At 37.2% G+C, this 18358-nt stretch overlaps 1 protein-coding gene across 2 annotated transcripts; it reads left to right on the top strand.

The window, feature by feature from the left end:
• The first annotated feature begins 214 nt into the window (after positions 1–214).
• LOC149741097 (uncharacterized) lies at positions 215–17937 on the top strand. Of its 2 annotated transcripts, XR_016385291.1 has the most exons (18): positions 215–1088; positions 2571–2642; positions 3075–8018; positions 8398–8499; positions 9193–9443; positions 9964–10052; positions 10854–10968; positions 11676–11921; positions 12241–12357; positions 12614–12751; positions 13126–13235; positions 13814–13952; positions 14365–14433; positions 14777–14903; positions 15308–15465; positions 15913–16083; positions 16577–16861; positions 16958–17937. XR_016385291.1 is itself a non-coding variant. In XM_089880842.1 (17 exons), the coding sequence occupies exons 1-17, from the start codon at positions 1013–1015 to the stop codon at positions 16730–16732; spliced, it is 7080 nt and encodes a 2359-aa protein (XP_089736968.1). In that variant the 5' UTR covers positions 215–1012; the 3' UTR covers positions 16733–16950. The 2 variants fall into 2 exon arrangements, 1 of the variants encoding a protein (XP_089736968.1); XM_089880842.1 differs by lacking the exon at positions 16958–17937 and having other exon boundaries at positions 16577–16950.
• Positions 17938–18358: the final 421 nt, after the last annotated feature.

Raw genomic sequence — 18358 nt, 5'->3', positions numbered from 1 at the left:
AGTACGTAATGAATTTTATGGGAGCCGTGAGGATACGGTTTTATAATTCTTCGAATGTTTTTACCAAATTGGACGAGACATTCATTGAATGTTTATTACCAAATGAGACGAGAAAAAGAAAAAGTGTCCCATCTCATATAGAGCAGTGCTGGTCCCAACATTTTGTCTTTGGTTTTATTTGTGGATTTTGGAGTTTTTTAATAAAACAGGGGGTACGAGAACGCTGCATGAATCAAAAATTGGTACGCGAGTTAGATCAAGTTTGGGAACCACTGGCATAAACTATGTGACGGAGTTTTTTGGCGTCGCTTTTCGAAACTCTTTACCAGTGCTATGAGTATAAAAGTGTTTAACCCATACTATAAGGCTTCGCGTCTCTGTATATAGAATCCTTATATACATGGCTGGCTACGAGGTATATAGAACAATTTATCAACACAGACAGTTTGGCAATATCTGCGCAACGGTGTATATTATGCGTAGGATATATTAGAGACCGGGTGTTTCCCGCTGAGTGGGCACGTCGGTTGGCTTAAAACCCCGGGCTTTATTTCACGTATAGGAACGCGTGGCTTACTTCCTACAAATATGTGGCAGTAGAACGAATGCAACAGTTTTCAGACTTAGCAATATTTTTTTGTAAACCCTTAAAGGTAAACATTGTAAACAAATGGATAAAGAAACGATTAGCGGCTAAATATTTTTGGATATAAAATAAAACTCAAAAGGCTTATTTCGGTTGGTTATAATACAAGATAAACTAAAATGGCAGTTGTGGCACAGGAACGTTAGTAACGAAGACAGGCGTTGTTAATTGAATAACCATGGACAGAAACTATGAGATTTAGGTTCTAACGGTATCCCATCTTACCCCACAGTACTACAGTTTTAAAGTTTTGTGCTTTAAAAAGCTATGTTCATTCGTATGTGGATTTATATAAGTAGTGAACATATATGTGCGTATTAAAACAACTGGGACCGGGTGTTTCCCTTGTTTTTCAGGTTTTGTAAAATGGCAATATCATATATTTTGGTGTTTGTAATACTACTGTGGTGGGCTGGCGTTTCTCCGTGCGAAGCTTTGTCAGGTATTAGGTTTACATATTTTGTTAAAGGCTTAATATGAAAGATAAGATACATGAATTTAACTTATTCACCCTCGCATGGTGTGGCAACGACAGTAGTTACAACACGGGTGTTCTGTTTCATACACCTCGTGCCAGCTTACAAGTAACCACGTATGTAACTTATTTATCCTCGTATGGCGGGGCAACGACAGTCGTTATAACACAGGTGTTCTGTTTCATACACCTCGTGCCAGCTTACGAGTTACCACGTATGTAACTTGTTTATCCTCGCATGGCGGGGCAACGACAGTCATTATAACACGAGTGTTCTGTTTTATACACCGCGTGTCCGCTTACATTGTAAGCCTTACAAGTTACCACGTATGTAACTTTGTGCGAAGAAATTCACATATAATTTATAACAACGCGACACTAAATAAATTGGATCCATCCATATTTTTTACTGGATAAATAGTAAAGAAATAAACACATATACTCAACTGGGAAGAAATGTAGATGGGACCAGAGTCGTATAAACACCGAGTAGTCCAACTGCCGTCTATGTGTGTTCAAAATAGAGCAAAAGTGGTGACTTTGACAAAGGGTTTAAACGAACTTGTTAAGTTTTGTTTGTGTTTTCCTATTGTGGGAAGGTGTAAAACAGCTTCTATTTACCTTACCAAACATTTTTTAGAAAAAATGTATAATGTTAGCCGCATTAAATGACTAAAATGTCGCAAATCAACCGCTTCTAATTCTAATTTTTGACTTTTTTTGACACAGAAAACAAATAACACATGTTTTTTACATTTTTCAACCTTTAAATTTGTTTCTAGGCCCAAGTTTTTCTGTAATTTACCGTAAAACATACATTTTCCCTATACCTACTGTGTTATTTTGGACCCAAATTGCCGTTCAATTTGTGTTTTACGTAACAATGGGTTGGACTACTCGGTATTTCTATGGCTCTGGATGGGACCATTGCAGACGAATAAATGAACTTCTATATTTTTGTGTTAAAGCAAGCGCGTTAAAATAATGGCGACCGGACATATAAATCGGTGTCGCGGAAATCCGGTTTCCATCGGCTGCTACTGCGCATGCGCAAACACGGAACATTTTTTATCATAAATCTATAAATCTGGTTCCCAACGAAGGTTACTTGACTACACATATATATATATAGTAGGGTGGGGGAAGACAGGACACCTTTAGAACATATTATCCAAATATCCTGATCGTGTTTTAAACAATTAACAACGGTCTATGGGAGTCGTGGGGATACGGTTTTATATTTCTTTGATTGTTCTTTGTTTTCCACTAAATGGGACGATAAAATAGAATAAAAAAGTGTCCCATCTTCCCCCACCCTACCATATACATGTTTTGATTTTACTTAATTTTCTTAATGTGAAAATGTATGTTTTGTCTTTTTCGTTGTTGATGACGTGTTAACGGTAGTGATAAAATCTTGTAAAGTAAATGAGCATTATATATATGCAGGTACTACCCCAGGTTATGCTGCATTTGAACCAACAACGGCAGCAGAGACCACAGTGACAACTACGGTACCAGGTGAGCTTAAATTTTGGTGGCATACAGCACGGGAAAGGTGGGACACATTTTCAATCTATTTTCCCAACCCTTTGTGTAGTACACAAATAACATTTAAAGAATTATAAAACCGTAACGTCACGACTCCAACAGACCGTTGTTAATTGTTTAAAACACGATCAGGATATTTAGATATTTTTTGTGCTAAAAGTGTCCCTTCTTTCCCTAACATATGTCGTGTTAAAATTAAGTCGTGTTAAATTAAAATTTAAAAAGCTCTTTCAATTTAAACAGAAATTTCTAAAAGTGCTAGTAAAGGTTTAAAGAAAAAAAGCGCAACAAAATAAATTATGCTTTATTATACGAAACCCTACGATGGCAGAATTTAGTTTCGAAAACACAATTACTTTAAATTATACTACTTGGTTGCATGTGTTAATAAATCTGCATTAGGTACACACAACTTCTCTACAAATGCAAATGCTAACTGTACCAACACAAATGGAAGTTTTACATGTGGCTGCAATACTGGGTTTACTGGTGATGGTGTAACATGCACAGATATTGATGAATGTACATTGGGTACACACAACTGTCATGCAAAGGCAAACTGTATGAACACAATTGGAAGTTTTACATGTGCTTGCAAAACTGGGTTTACTGGTGATGGTGTATTATGCACAGATATTGATGAATGTGCATTGGGCACACACAACTGCTCTGCAAATGTAAAATGTGTGAACACAGTTGGAAGTTTTACATGTGCTTGCAAAACTGGTTTTTTTGGTGATGGTGTATCATGTGCAGATATTGATGAATGTACATCTGGTATACACAACTGTCATGCAAATGCAACATGTTTCAACACAATTGGAAGTTTTACATGTGCTTGCAAAACTGGGTTTACTGGTGATGGTGTATCATGCACAGATATTGATGAATGTACATCTGGTATACACAACTGTCATGCAAATGCTGCTTGTACCAACACAATTGGAAGTTTTACATGTGCTTGCAAAACTGGGTTTACTGGTGATGGTTTATCATGCACAGATATTGATGAATGTGCATTGGGTACACACAACTGCCATGCAAATGCTAATTGTGCCAACACAGATGGAAGTTTTACATGTGCCTGCAAGGCTGGGTTTACTGGTGATGGTGTAACATGCACAGATATTGATGAATGTGCATTGGGTACACACAACTGCTCTGCAAATGTAAAATGTATGAACACAGTTGGAAGTTTTACATGTGCTTGCAAAACTGGTTTTTTTGGTGATGGTGTATCATGTGCAGATATTGATGAATGTACATCTGGTATACACAACTGTCATGCAAATGCAACATGTTTCAACACAATTGGAAGTTTTACTTGCGTTTGCAATACTGGGTTTACTGGTGATGGTGTATTATGCACAGATATTGATGAATGTACATTGGTTACACACAACTGCCATGCAAATGCAACATGTTCCAACACAATTGGAAGTTTTACTTGCGCTTGCAATACTGGGTTTAATGGTGATGGTGTATCATGCACAGATATTGATGAATGTACATTGGGTACACACAACTGTCATGCAAATGCTAATTGTGCCAACACAATTGGAAGTTTTACATGTTTCTGCAAAACTGGGTTTACTGGTGATGGTGTATCATGCACAGATATTGATGAATGTGCATTGGGTACACACAACTGCCATGCAAATGCAAACTGTATGAACACAATTGGAAGTTTTACATGTTCTTGCAAAACTGGGTTTACTGGTGATGGTGTAAACTGCACAGATATTGATGAATGTGCATTGGGTACACACAACTGCCATGCAAATGCAAACTGTATGAACACAATTGGAAGTTTTACATGTTCTTGCAAAACTGGGTTTACTGGTGATGGTGTAAACTGCACAGATATTGATGAATGTGCATTGGGTACACACAACTGTCATGCAAATGCTGCTTGTACCAACACAAATGGAAGTTTTGCATGTGCCTGCAAAACTGGATTTACTGGTGATGGTGTAAACTGCACAGATATTGATGAATGTACATTGGGTACACACAACTGTCATACCAATGCTAATTGCACCAACACAATTGGAAGTTTTACATGTGCTTGCAAAACTGGGTTTACTGGTGATGGTTTAAACTGCACAGATATTGATGAATGTACATTGGGTACACACAACTGCCATGCAAATGCTAATTGTACCAACACAATGGGAAGTTTTACATGTGCTTGCAAAACTGGGTTTACTGGTGATGGTTTAAACTGCACAGATATTGATGAATGTACATTGGGTACACACAACTGCCATGCAAATGCTAATTGTACCAACACAATTGGAAGTTTTACATGTGCTTGCAAAACTGGGTTTACTGGTGATGGTTTAAACTGCACAGATATTGATGAATGTACATTGGGTACACACAACTGCCATGCAAATGCTAATTGTACCAACACAATGGGAAGTTTTACATGTGCTTGCAACACTGGGTTTACTGGTGATGGTTTAAGATGCACAGATATTGATGAATGTGCATTGGGTACACACAACTGCCATGCAAATGCAGCATGTTCCAACACAGTTGGAAGTTTTACTTGTGCTTGCAATACTGGGTTTACTGGTAATGGTGTATCATGCACAGATATTGATGAATGTGCATTGGGTACACACAACTGTCATGCAAATGCTAATTGTGCCAACACAATTGGAAGTTTTACATGTTTCTGCAATACTGGGTTTACTGGTGATGGTGTAACATGCACAGATATTGATGAATGTACATCTGGTATACACAACTGCCATGCAAATGCAACATGTTTCAACACAATTGGAAGTTTTACTTGCACTTGCAATACTGGGTTTACTGGTGATGGTGTATCATGCGCAGATATTGATGAATGTACATCTGGTATACACAACTGTCATGCTAATGCAACATGTTCCAACACAGTTGGAAGTTTTACATGTTCTTGCAAAACTGGGTTTACTGGTGATGGTGTAAACTGCACAGATATTGATGAATGTGCATTGGGTACACACAACTGCCATGCAAATGCAACATGTTTCAACACAATTGGAAGTTTTACTTGCGCTTGCAATACTGGGTTTACTGGTGATGGTGTATCATGCACAGATATTGATGAATGTGCATTGGGTACACACAACTGTCATGCAAATGCTAATTGTGCCAACACAATTGGAAGTTTTACATGTTTCTGCAAAACTGGGTTTACTGGTGATGGTGTATCATGCACAGATATTGATGAATGTGCATTGGGTACACACAACTGCCATGCAAATGCAAACTGTATGAACACAATTGGAAGTTTTACATGTTCTTGCAAAACTGGGTTTACTGGTGATGGTGTAAACTGCACAGATATTGATGAATGTGCATTGGGTACACACAACTGCCATGCAAATGCAAACTGTATGAACACAATTGGAAGTTTTACATGTTCTTGCAAAACTGGGTTTACTGGTGATGGTGTATCATGCACAGATATTGATGAATGTGCATTGGGTACACACAACTGCCATGCAAATGCAACATGTTCCAACACAATTGGAAGTTTTGCATGTGCCTGCAAAACTGGATTTACTGGTGATGGTGTAAACTGCACAGATATTGATGAATGTACATTGGGTACACACAACTGCCAGGCAAATGCTAATTGCACCAACACAATTGGAAGTTTTACATGTGCTTGCAAAACTGGGTTTACTGGTGATGGTGTAAACTGCACAGATATTGATGAATGTGCATTGGGTACACACAACTGCCAGGCAAATGCTAATTGTACCAACACAATTGGAAGTTTTACATGTGCTTGCAAAACTGGGTTTACTGGTGATGGTGTATCATGCACAGATATTGATGAATGTTCATTGGGCACACACAACTGCTCTGCAAATGCAAACTGTATGAACACAACTGGAAGTTTTACATGTGCTTGCAAAACTGGGTTTACTGGTGTTGGTGTATCATGCACAGATATTGATGAATGTGCATTAGGTACACACAACTGTCATGCAAATGCAAAATGTACCAACACAATTGGAAGTTTTACATGTGCTTGCAATACTGGGTTTACTGGTGATGGTGTAACATGCACAGATATTGATGAATGTACATTGGGCACACACAACTGTCATGCAAATGCAAACTGTACCAACACAAATGGAAGTTTTGCATGTGCTTGCAAAACTGGGTTTACTGGTGATGGTGTATCATGCACAGATATTGATGAATGTTCATCTGGTATACACAACTGTCATGCAAATGCTGCTTGTACCAACACAATTGGAAGTTTTACATGTGCTTGCAAAACTGGGTTTACTGGTGATGGTTTAAACTGCACAGATATTGATGAATGTTCATTGGCTACACACAACTGCCATGAAAATGCTGCTTGTACCAACACAGATGGAAGTTTTACATGTGCCTGCAAGACTGGGTTTACTGGTGATGGTGTATTATGCACAGATATTGATGAATGTACATTGGTTACACACAACTGCCATGCAAATGCAACATGTTCCAACACAATTGGAAGTTTTACTTGCGCTTGCAATACTGGGTTTGCTGGTGATGGTGTAACATGCACAAATATTGATGAATGTGCATTGGGTACACACAACTGCCATGCAAATGCAACATGTTCCAACACAGATGGAAGTTTTACATGTGCCTGCAAGACTGGGTTTACTGGTGATGGTGTATTATGCACAGATATTGATGAATGTTCATTGGGTACACACAACTGTCATACCAATGCTAATTGCACCAACACAAATGGAAGTTTTGCATGTGCTTGCAAAACTGGGTTTACTGGTGATGGTGTATCATGCACAGATATTGATGAATGTACATTGAATACTGACAACTGTCATGCAAAGGCAACATGTTCCAACACAAATGGAAGTTTTACATGTGCCTGCAATACTGGGTTTACTGGTGATGGTGTAACATGCACAGATATTGATGAATGCACATTGGGCACACACAACTGTCATGCAAATGCAAAATGTACCAACACAAATGGAAGTTTTGCATGTGCTTGCAAAACTGGGTTTACTGGTGATGGTTTAAACTGCACAGATATTGATGAATGTTCATTGGCTACACACAACTGCCATGAAAATGCTGCTTGTACCAACACAATTGGAAGTTTTACATGTGCCTGCAAGGCTGGGTTTACTGGTGATGGTGTAACATGCACAGATATTGATGAATGTACATTGGGTAGGCACAACTGCCATGCAAATGCTGCTTGTACCAACACAGACGGAAATTTTGAATGTTCCTGTTTTAATGGATTTTCAGGCAATGGTTTAACTTGTTCCCCTTTACTTAACTGTAGACTGGACCCTTCTAGTTGTGTCAGTAAGTCAACTATTTGTAGCATTTATGTTTTATTGTTTAGTGCTGTCAAAAAGTTAAAAGCGAGCCTGCCTGTAACCCCGGGGTAATTGGTTCAAGCCTCGTCACTGCTTCCATTGTGGACGTATGTGTCCTTGGGCAAGACATTTAACAGCAATTGCTCCAACCCAGTGGTCATTAATAGGTTGTCAAACTAACAGCTATATACACAAAAAAAATATGAAAAAATCCCCAAAAATTAATTACCCACAAAGTAACATACATGGTAACTCGTAAGCTGGCTTGAGATATATGAACGTGTTATAACTACTTTCGTTTTTCCGCCTACGCGAGGATAAAGTAAGTTAAATTTATTCATTTATGTTTAAACGACTTTGTTTAGAGTTTTGTCCCGAATTTCACCTTAATGCCACTGCCGATATCCTGAGCTTCCCGAGGACTCCAATTGGTTTGGTGGCTTACTCATTGACGACATGCAATGATGGTATTTAAAAGAAATATTAAATAAAATTACATTAATATTTTTTAAACAGTAGGGATTATTGTCCTGTTTTACTATATATAGTAGGGGGGATGGGACATCCTTTGATTTATTTTTCTTGTCACATTTGATGGTAAACAAAGAACATTAAAAGAATTATAAATTGTTCAATCATTAAATGTTGGTTTTTAATACAGTATTTTTTTAAATTTTTAACATTTAACATTTTTAAATTTTTAACATTTTATTTTAACATTTTTAAATTTTTAACATTTTAACATATTTAGGATTCTCAATTCCATATAATAATTTCTATTCCTACAAAAATTGTCAGACATACATAAAAATTATCACCCACAAAGTTACATACATGGTAACTTGTAAGCGGGCACAAGGTGTATAAAACAGAACACTCGTGTTATAATGACTGTTGTGGACCGGCCATGCAAGGATAAATAAGTTACATATGTGGTAACTTGTAAGCAGGCACAAGGTGTATGAAACAGAACACCTGTGCTATAACGACTGTCGTGGCCCCGCCATGCAAGGATAAATAAGTTACATATGTGGTAACTTGTAAGCGGGCCAAAGTGTATAAAACAGAACCCCTGTGTTATAACAACTGTCGTTGCCCCGCCATGAGAGGATGTGGGGATAAAAAGGTTACATCCGTTCACTTCTATTTTTTATCACCAGGAAAACCAATTGCATCCATACATTGCCCAGATTCCATGATATTTGATATTAAAACTTTAGTGAAGGTTCCGTGCAATCTTACTCTTACCAACTTCACTTCCGAAATTTCATCCAAAAATATTACGTCGGAAAACTTGCCGCAAATAACTGGAGTCCTGCAGGTCCTCACATCAACTACTATCACTTATAACGAAAGTCTTTCAGCTGTGGAAGTTCTCGAAGCAATCAGTAACACTACAAATGATGTGGAGGTAAATTGGATTGGACTTTTTAATATTACTATACATTTTTCCGTGTTTTTCAAAATTTAGTTGACTTTTTGTGCTCGTAGCTAATATTGCAATGAATGAATGTAAACGAAGCAACAGCGGCTGTTATATTGCATTTACCTACGCTGTTGCAAAGTGGTTAGCGCGCATGCATGTAACCCAGAGGTAATGGGTTCAAGGCTTTCCACTGCTACTATTGTGGGCATATGTGTTCTTGGACAAGATACTTAACGGCAATTGCTCCATCCCAGTGGTCACTAATGGGTTGCCAAATTGTCAGCCATAATAAATGTATGTAACTTGCTTTATCCTTGCGTGGCGGGGCAACAGCAGTTGTTACAACGCGGGTGTTCTGTTTCATACACCTCGTGTCCACTTACAAGTTACCACGTACGTCACTAATATTTCATTTTTTGTTTTTTTCTGAAGATAAAGATTGTTGATTCTTACAATTTGTTTTATTGAGTGTTTTCTTTCTTTAAATTAAAAGTTGTTTTCCCAGGTTAATCAGCTTACGTTTGAGCAAATTTTATCAAGTACAAGTAACATAGCAGAAGGATGGGGTCAGTTGGATTTAAAAACAACACCACGGTAAGTTTCTTCATTCGCTGTTGAGCTAATAAGTCTGTTAGTGTGCCTGTCTCTAATCTAAAAGTTATATGTTCAAGTCTCGTCGCTGCTACTTGTGGTTATTTTGACTTGTTCAAGACACTTAACGGCAATTGCTCTAACCCAGTGGTCACTAATGGGTTGTCTAAATTAAGTCCCACACTGTGGCTAGTGCGCCTGCGTCGTAACATAGAGTTTAAGGCTCGTCACTGCTACCATATTGAGCGTAGGTGTCTTTTGCTCTAACCCAGTGGTCAGTAATGGGTTGTCTAAATTGTCAGCCATATGGAAAAAAATTACTTACAAAGTTACATAGATGTTAACTCGTATGCGGGCATGAGGTGTATGAAACAGAGCACCCCTGTTATAACGACTGACGTTGCCCCGCTATGCGAGAATAAATAAGTTACATACGTGGTAACTTGTAAGCGGCAAGATATGTATGAAACAGAACACTCATGTTATAGGTGTATGAAACAGAACACCCGTGTTATAGGTGTATGAAACAGAACACCCGTGTTATAATGATACGGTTGTCCCGCCATGAGAGGATAAATAAGTTACATACATGGTAACTCGTAAGCAGGCAAGAGATGTATGAAACAGAACACTCATGTCATAATGATTGCTGTTGCCACACCATGTGAGGATAAATAAGTTACAGCATGGTCGCTCGTAAGTGAGCACGAAGTGTATGAATCAGAACACCCATATTGTAACTACTGTCTTTGCCCTGCCAGCATGCAAGGATAAATCAAGTTAAATTCATTTCTTTTTCTTCAGACTTGTACAGAACAAAGTTTCCATGGAAAAAACCTTAAACAAACTTCTGGATCGAGTGGTGGTTTGTGAAAATTGTTCCACTGTTAATTTCACTTCACCAAATATCAATATTCAGGTACAAATTTTGCCAAATTCAAACAGAATTTGTTTTATCTTATTTAAAACATAACAAACTGTTCTGATTGTAATGTAACTAATTAAACTGTTTTCCATTTTTTTTTAAAGTACAAACATTGTTAAATTGAACCAGAAATAGAAATATTCATTTTATTCTTCCCCGATCACACACACAAAAAAAAATACTCTAAAATTAATTAACCACAAAGTAACATATATACTTGGTAACTTAGTGGGCATGAGGTGTATGAAACAGAACACCCATGTTATAACGACTGTCGTTGCCCGCCATGCGAGGATAAATAAGTCACATACTTGGTAACTTGTAAGCGGGCATACAAGGTGTATGAAACAGAACACCCGTGTTATAACGACTGTCGTTGCCCGTCATGCGAGGATAAATAAGTTACATACGTGGTAACTCGTAAGCGGGCATGAGGTGTATGAAACAGAACACCCGTGTTATAACGACTGTCGTTGCCTGCCATGTAAGGATAAATAAGTTACATACGTGGTAACTCGTAAGCGGGCACGAGGTGTATGAAACAGAACACCCTATTATAACGACTGTCGTTGCCCGTCATGCGAGGATAAATAAGTTACATACGTGGTAACTCGTAAGCGGACACAAGGTGTGTGAAACAGAACACCAGTGTCATAAACGTTTCATTCATTCAAAGTTCAACACCCATTGCAAAATTATAGATTCAAATCTATGAACCACTGAAGGGAATCAGCAGGAGAACGGGTGAACGAGATTTTGTTTTCTCTCCTTTAATTTACCAGTCAAACACCAGCAACAGATCCACCCAATGGACACAATCCAACCCTATCAATGTTGTTGTTGGCGAGAAGATTCTTGACCAAATCATTACTAATTCAAGTCTTCGTTTGGATTTTTTATATTATTCAAATTATCCTCTCTTTCCTTCCGATGACAATATTACAAAGGTTTGCTTTTAAATACTATTTGTTTTTACCATTGTGGGCGTTTGTGTCCTTGGGCAAGGCACTTAATGTAATTGCTCCAACCCAGTGGTCACTAAAGGGTTGCCTATATTATCAGCCATACATAAATAAAAAAATTTCTAAAAAAAATAATCAAAATAATCAAAAATGCCAATAAGCAGAGTTACATACGTGGTAACTTGTAAGATGGCACGAGGTGTATGAAACAGAACACTCGTGTTATAATAACTGTCGTGGCCCGCCGCCACACGAGGATAAATAGATTTTAAATAAGTTTATTGATTGAAATCTATAATGGCAGGTGGTGACAGTGAAACACACAGGAAACAAAAGTACAAATTTAAATTTTCCGATTATCACTGAACATACTGATTTTAAAGATTTTGAAGAAAACGAGAAGATAGAGGGCACCCTAAAAGTAATTTGTTTTGTTTTGACTTTTAATAAATTATGAAAGAAATAATGTTGAATGCTTTATGAGAAAAATATGATCTCAGCCACATCTATGGTGCTCTTAAATGCTGTATGAAAAAAAATACTCAGAAACTTACATCCGTGGTAACTCAGAAATGTGTGTGAAATATAACATCTGTGTTTAACAACTTTCATTGCCTCACTTTGCAAGGATAACTTATATACTCCTCATTTTAAAACAAAATCTAATTTTAATCCAGGATGAGCGTCGGCAACTTACTTGTGTAACTTGGGACGACGAAAAGTGGGTTTGGTCAAAACCTGGATGTCAGCTACGTTATATAAACAACGTCCCAACCTGTTACTGCCATCGGTTTGCTGACTTTGGGCTTTTATTCGTAAGTTTATTAAACTATTTTGGGATTGTCATTCATGATCTGTGCAGCAGTGGTTAGGATGCCCCTAACCCAGGGGTAATGGGATCCGGGCTCGCCGCTGCTACCATTGTTGGCGTATGTGTCCTTGTGCAAGACACTTAACGGCAATTGCTCCAGTGGTCACTAATGGATGTCTAAATTGTCAGCCATATATAAAAATAACAATTCTGCCCTCTTAATAATTACCCGCAAAGTTACATACGTGGTAATTTGTAAGCTGGCATTAGGTGTATGAAACTGAACACCCATGTTATAATAATTGTCTGGCCATGCGAGGATAAATAAGATTCATCCATTCCTAACAAACCACGATTTTCTTTTCTTGTGCTTTACAGAGCAGCAAGGTAGTTCCATCTCAAGTCTATTTATCGATATTCAGCAAAATTGGATGTGCTGTGTCTATAATAGGCTGTGTTGGGACAATCATGATTTATACTGCTGTGAAGTGAGTCATTTTTATAAAAAATCAGGTCCAACCAATTGTATAATGAATGAGAGATATATATTTCGCCTAAATGTCATCTTTAGACTCTTTTTTAATTAGTAGCATTTCAATTTTATGTTTGCATATGACTTTTATCTGTTCGAATGTGAAAATCATAAGTAATTAAAACAATTAAGAATAAAAGTGACATTCGTGGTAACTTGTAAGCAGGCACAAGATGTATGAAACATATCGCTCGAGTTATACAACTGTCATTGCCCTGCCATGCGAGGATAAATAAGTTACATACGTGGTAACTCGTAAGCAGGCACGAGATGTATAAAACATATCGCTCGAGTTATAACGACTGTCATTGCCCTGCCATGCGAGGATAAATAAGTTACATACGTGGTAACTCGTAAGCGGGCACGAGATGTTTGAAACATATCGCTCGAGTTATAACGACTGTCATTGCCCTGCCATGCGAGGATAAATAAGTTGCATACGTGGTAACCCGTAAGCGGGCACGAGGTGTATGAAACAGAACAATTGTGTTATAACAACGATAGTTACCTTTATTTACTTTTAACAATTTTTAGGCAATTGCGAAATAAGAAGCCAACGCCTTACCTTGTTAATCTTTGTATTTCTCTGCTTGTCGGATACACTGTGTTTCTGTTTGGCATCCCCATGACAGACAATCGTTCCGTTTGTCATTTTATCACAGCACTTATGCAGGTATAATAAAGTTAAAGTAAAAGAGAATTTAAACAACATACATTGAAAATTATCATTTGTTAGTTTGCTAGATGTAGCGACCACGCTAATTTCTTAACTAAATGTAAATATGTTTTAACTGTAAGGGTGTTTTAACAACTGTTGTTTAGTTGCTATATCCTGTCTTGTCGTTTAAAATATTTCTAAATCTTCGCTTCCGTAATCGAAGAGACAAATATAGTTATTATTATTACGACAATAGTTGCATTTTACTTTTTCATAAAAGTTGTAAATTTTAGTTTTATTGTTTCAATGCACAAGTTTTTTTGTTCGTTTATTTATTAAACGTTCACACAGTTACATTCATTCACTTTTTCACATAACATACAATGACAAGGGTTTTTTTTTCAATAACTGATTAAACTTCCCACAGTTTGCTTTCCTGTCCTCATGGGGCTGGATGACGTTATATTCAATAGTTGTGTTCAAAGCAATCGGAAGGGTGAGTCTGTTATATTTAATTTAGTTACAAATTCCCCGAATCTGACCCTGATGTGATGCTCATAGAGTTAAAGGACTCGTTCTGTTACGTTTTCGTAGCACCACGTCCATACTGTAATTCTTAACACAAGAATCGTTCAACTTAATAAGCAGCAGACTCAATCCTCATATGAAACATTCGTTTTATTAAAATCAACCTAAATTTTTTCGCCATAATACCAGTTCCCCAAAAAATTTCTTATATGTGGTTACCAATAGTAGCAGAACAATTTTCATAAAATCTATTTCAGTTACTGTATTTTCAGTGGAACTATTGTGATCATTTACTTTTGTTTTATCACCAGGCATTTGGGAAGGTTTTGGAAGCGAATGTGAAAACCACTGTGGCCGTGTACTCTCTAGCTCTCCTTGTGGTCATTGTGAACGCATGCAGTACCTTATTAGGAGTGGACGCCAAACTTGATCAGGATGGTTAGATCTTGTTATTAATATACTTTTTTTGGAAAATAAAATAAAACAGAGTTATTATAATTTGCGTATTTGGATATTATGTGCTAAAGATGTCCCGCCTTCCCTCACAGTACCTTATTTCTACAATATTTTTATATATATAGTAGAGTGGGGAAAGATGGGACACCTTTTTAATCTATTTTCTCCTCCAATTTCGTAATAAACAAACATTCAACGATTTTTTATAAAACTTTATCCTCACGGCTCCCATAGACCGTTGTTAATTGTTTAAAACACGATCAGAATATTTGGTTATTATGTGTTAAAGGTGTCCCATCTTACCCCACCCTACTATACTGTATTTCTAAAAATAATAAAAACAATTTTTATATATATTTCCAAAATTAATAAAGAGTATTTTAAAGATATTTCTTTTGAATCTTCATATCGACTTGGAAATATGTGTTGGCTCCGGAATTATTCACTTTATTTTGGTTTCCTTGTTCCTGTTGGGATAATGCTGATTATAAACATGTTTTGCTTTATTGCTGTCGTACGAGTTCTCACGTGCAAATCTAAGCAGGTACTTATGGTCATTGAATATAAAAATCCGATACTGTAACGTGTAGGCCATCATTTGTACTTGCATATTCTTACCCATCATATCATTGAATGTAACTTATTATATTTTTCCAAAAAAAATTGTTTTGAACTTTACCGGTCTCCTAAGCTAAATAGGTTGAAAGCTACTGTTCTAAATATACCACCAGTATGGTTACATTCAGTTGCTTTAAAACATTCCAAACTTCAAGATTTTTCATTATAATGGCTCGCATTTATCCCATAATGTCAGTACATACGTAAAAAATTTTGCTTGTCTGGGTACGAAAACAAAAGTTTTGTAAATATTTTCGAACGTGCCTGCGAGTAAAGTTTGTTTTGCATGGTTGCGAAATATGTGTATATCTTTTTTTCATGAATTTCTCCCAAAATGTCGGTATACTGTTTAAAGTATTCTCCAAACTTCCAGATTCGTTCAACAGCGAAACAGATGGACGTTGCCGATCTTTTCTTCAGAGCTGTCACCATGGCAACAACAATGGGGTTAACATGGACATTCGGTTACTTGATGTTGATTGCTGATAATGTCGCATACCAAGAAATTATTGCTTGGATTTTCACAATCTTTAACTCAACTCAGGTTAACCTCATAGTGCATATTATTTATCCATGGCATGTTTTAAGAATTGTTTTTCTCATTCTATTCCATTCTGTATGGGTGAGGTCCTTGTCGATGGCCTGGGATTTAGACAAAGAGTTGCCAATTACCCCAATATTGTATATGCACATTCTATTCTATATGGGTGAGGTCCTACAGTGGGGCACGCCATGGAACCTGGGATTTAGACCAGAGTTGCCCATTACCCCAATATTGTATATGCACATTCTATTCTATAAGGGTGAGGTTCTACAGTGAGGCACGCTATGAGACCTGGGATTTAGACCAGAGTTGGCCCATTACCCCAATATTGTATATGCACATTCTATTCTATATTGGTTAGGTCCTACAGTGAGGCATGCCATGGGACCTGGGATTTATACCAGAGTTGGGCCATTACCCCAACATTGTATATGCCGTTTAGAAATATAAAAAAATGTAATTTTTTGGGAATATATATTGAATTTTTTTTCAGGGTCTTGGAATATTTCTGGTGAACTGCCTGCGAATAAAATCTGTTCGTGATCTTTGGGTGAAACCGATTCTAGAGCGAACGAAGCCATCAACCTCAGCTTTTTATTCTGTTTCTACAGCATCTGCAAACATGAATATGGACTCAAGTAGAATATAATGTTGGTTTCTATGCAACATTGTTACAGTGCTCCGGTGTTGCAAGTTTTTTGCCTTTTCTCCTGCCATACTTGCTAGCTTTGGAACATTCACAAGATTACATACGTGGTAACTCGTAAGCAGGCACGAGGTGTATGAAACAACATCCGTGTTATAACAACTGTCGTTGCCCCGCCATGTGAGGATATATAAGTTACATACATGGTAACTTGTATGCAGGCACGAGGTGTATGAAACAACATCCGTGTTATAACAACTGTCGTTGCCCCGTGATGCGAGGATAAATATGTTACATACGTGGTAACTTGTAAGCTGACACGAGGTGTATGAAACAGAACACCCGTGTTATAACGACTGTCAATGCCCCGCCATGCGAGGATAAATATGTTACATTCATTCAATGTAAGCAAGGCTGTGTAAAAGTGCATGACCACCTACAGTATCGGATCAATTGATAATCAGAATATAATCTGATGATAACACTTACTGGCATCCTTGCAATGGATTGTGTGTGTGTATGATGTCCGCCATATTGGCATAAAGTCAAAAGGAACAACGTGCTAGGAAGTAACATACATGGTAACTTGTAGCTGGCTTGTGTATGCAATATAATGCCAATTTTATATTTTTCTCTGTAGTAATTTTAGTTCATTAACTGTTTATTAATATCATGTACAGTAGGGTGGGGGAATCTTTAACACATAATATCCAAATAACCTGATCGTGTTTTAAACAATTAACAACGGTCTATGGGAGTCGTGAGGACGAGAAAATAGAATGTAAAGGTGTCCCATCTTCCCCCACCCTACTATGTATTTTGTAAACCCAAAACCTATCTCAAAAATAATTTAACATGTACTAACTTTTTCTTTTGTTCTTTTATATCCTCACACTCAGTGCTACAGTATTTATCGTAAATTTGGTCGTATTTTTTTATCGCCCGTTTTTGCTGTGCAAACGCGCTTTTATCAGCGCAGACACACGTTTTGTTCGCCATGGGTTCATATTTTTTTTTTTGAAAATTTAAATGGAATATTGTAGTTTCCTTTATACCCGAATATTTATCTCATTACCCCATGTGTTGGTGTGTCAGGAAAAGTGGAAGTTATTATAACAGGATTTGTTCGCCATACATTCCAAACTATGTTTTTTTGAATATTTAAATGGAATATTGTACTTTGTTATGCGATAAATGGAAAGAATTTTGTTGGTGATGTGTAAAGATCTGGTAGGTTACATTTCTATATGTCTTAATATTGTAATTATAGTTAAATGTCCTTAGTACTATGGTATACATTTATACATATAGTAAGGCGGGGGAAAGATAGGACACCTTTAGCACATAATATCCTGATTGTGTTTGGTTTTTGGTGAGGATACGGTTTTATATTTCTTTGAATATTTTGTGTTTACTATCAAATGGGACTGGAAAATAGATTGAAAAAGTGTCCCATCTATCCCCACCCTACTATATATGTGCCGTGATACAGTAGGAAGCATGCCTAACCCAAAGTTATGAAACTCAAGTCTCACCGCTGTGGGCAATCTAGTAGTCACTAATGCAAAAATAAAGCAAGTTACATTCATATATATATATAGTAGGGTGGGGGAAGATGGGACACCTTTC

Source organism: Ciona robusta, chromosome 1, assembly GCF_009617815.1.
Source record: "Ciona robusta chromosome 1, ASM961781v2".
Lineage (NCBI taxonomy): Eukaryota > Metazoa > Chordata > Ascidiacea > Phlebobranchia > Cionidae > Ciona > Ciona robusta.
Note: the sequence above shows the minus strand (reverse complement) of the source record. Positions and strands in the feature narration are given on the sequence as shown.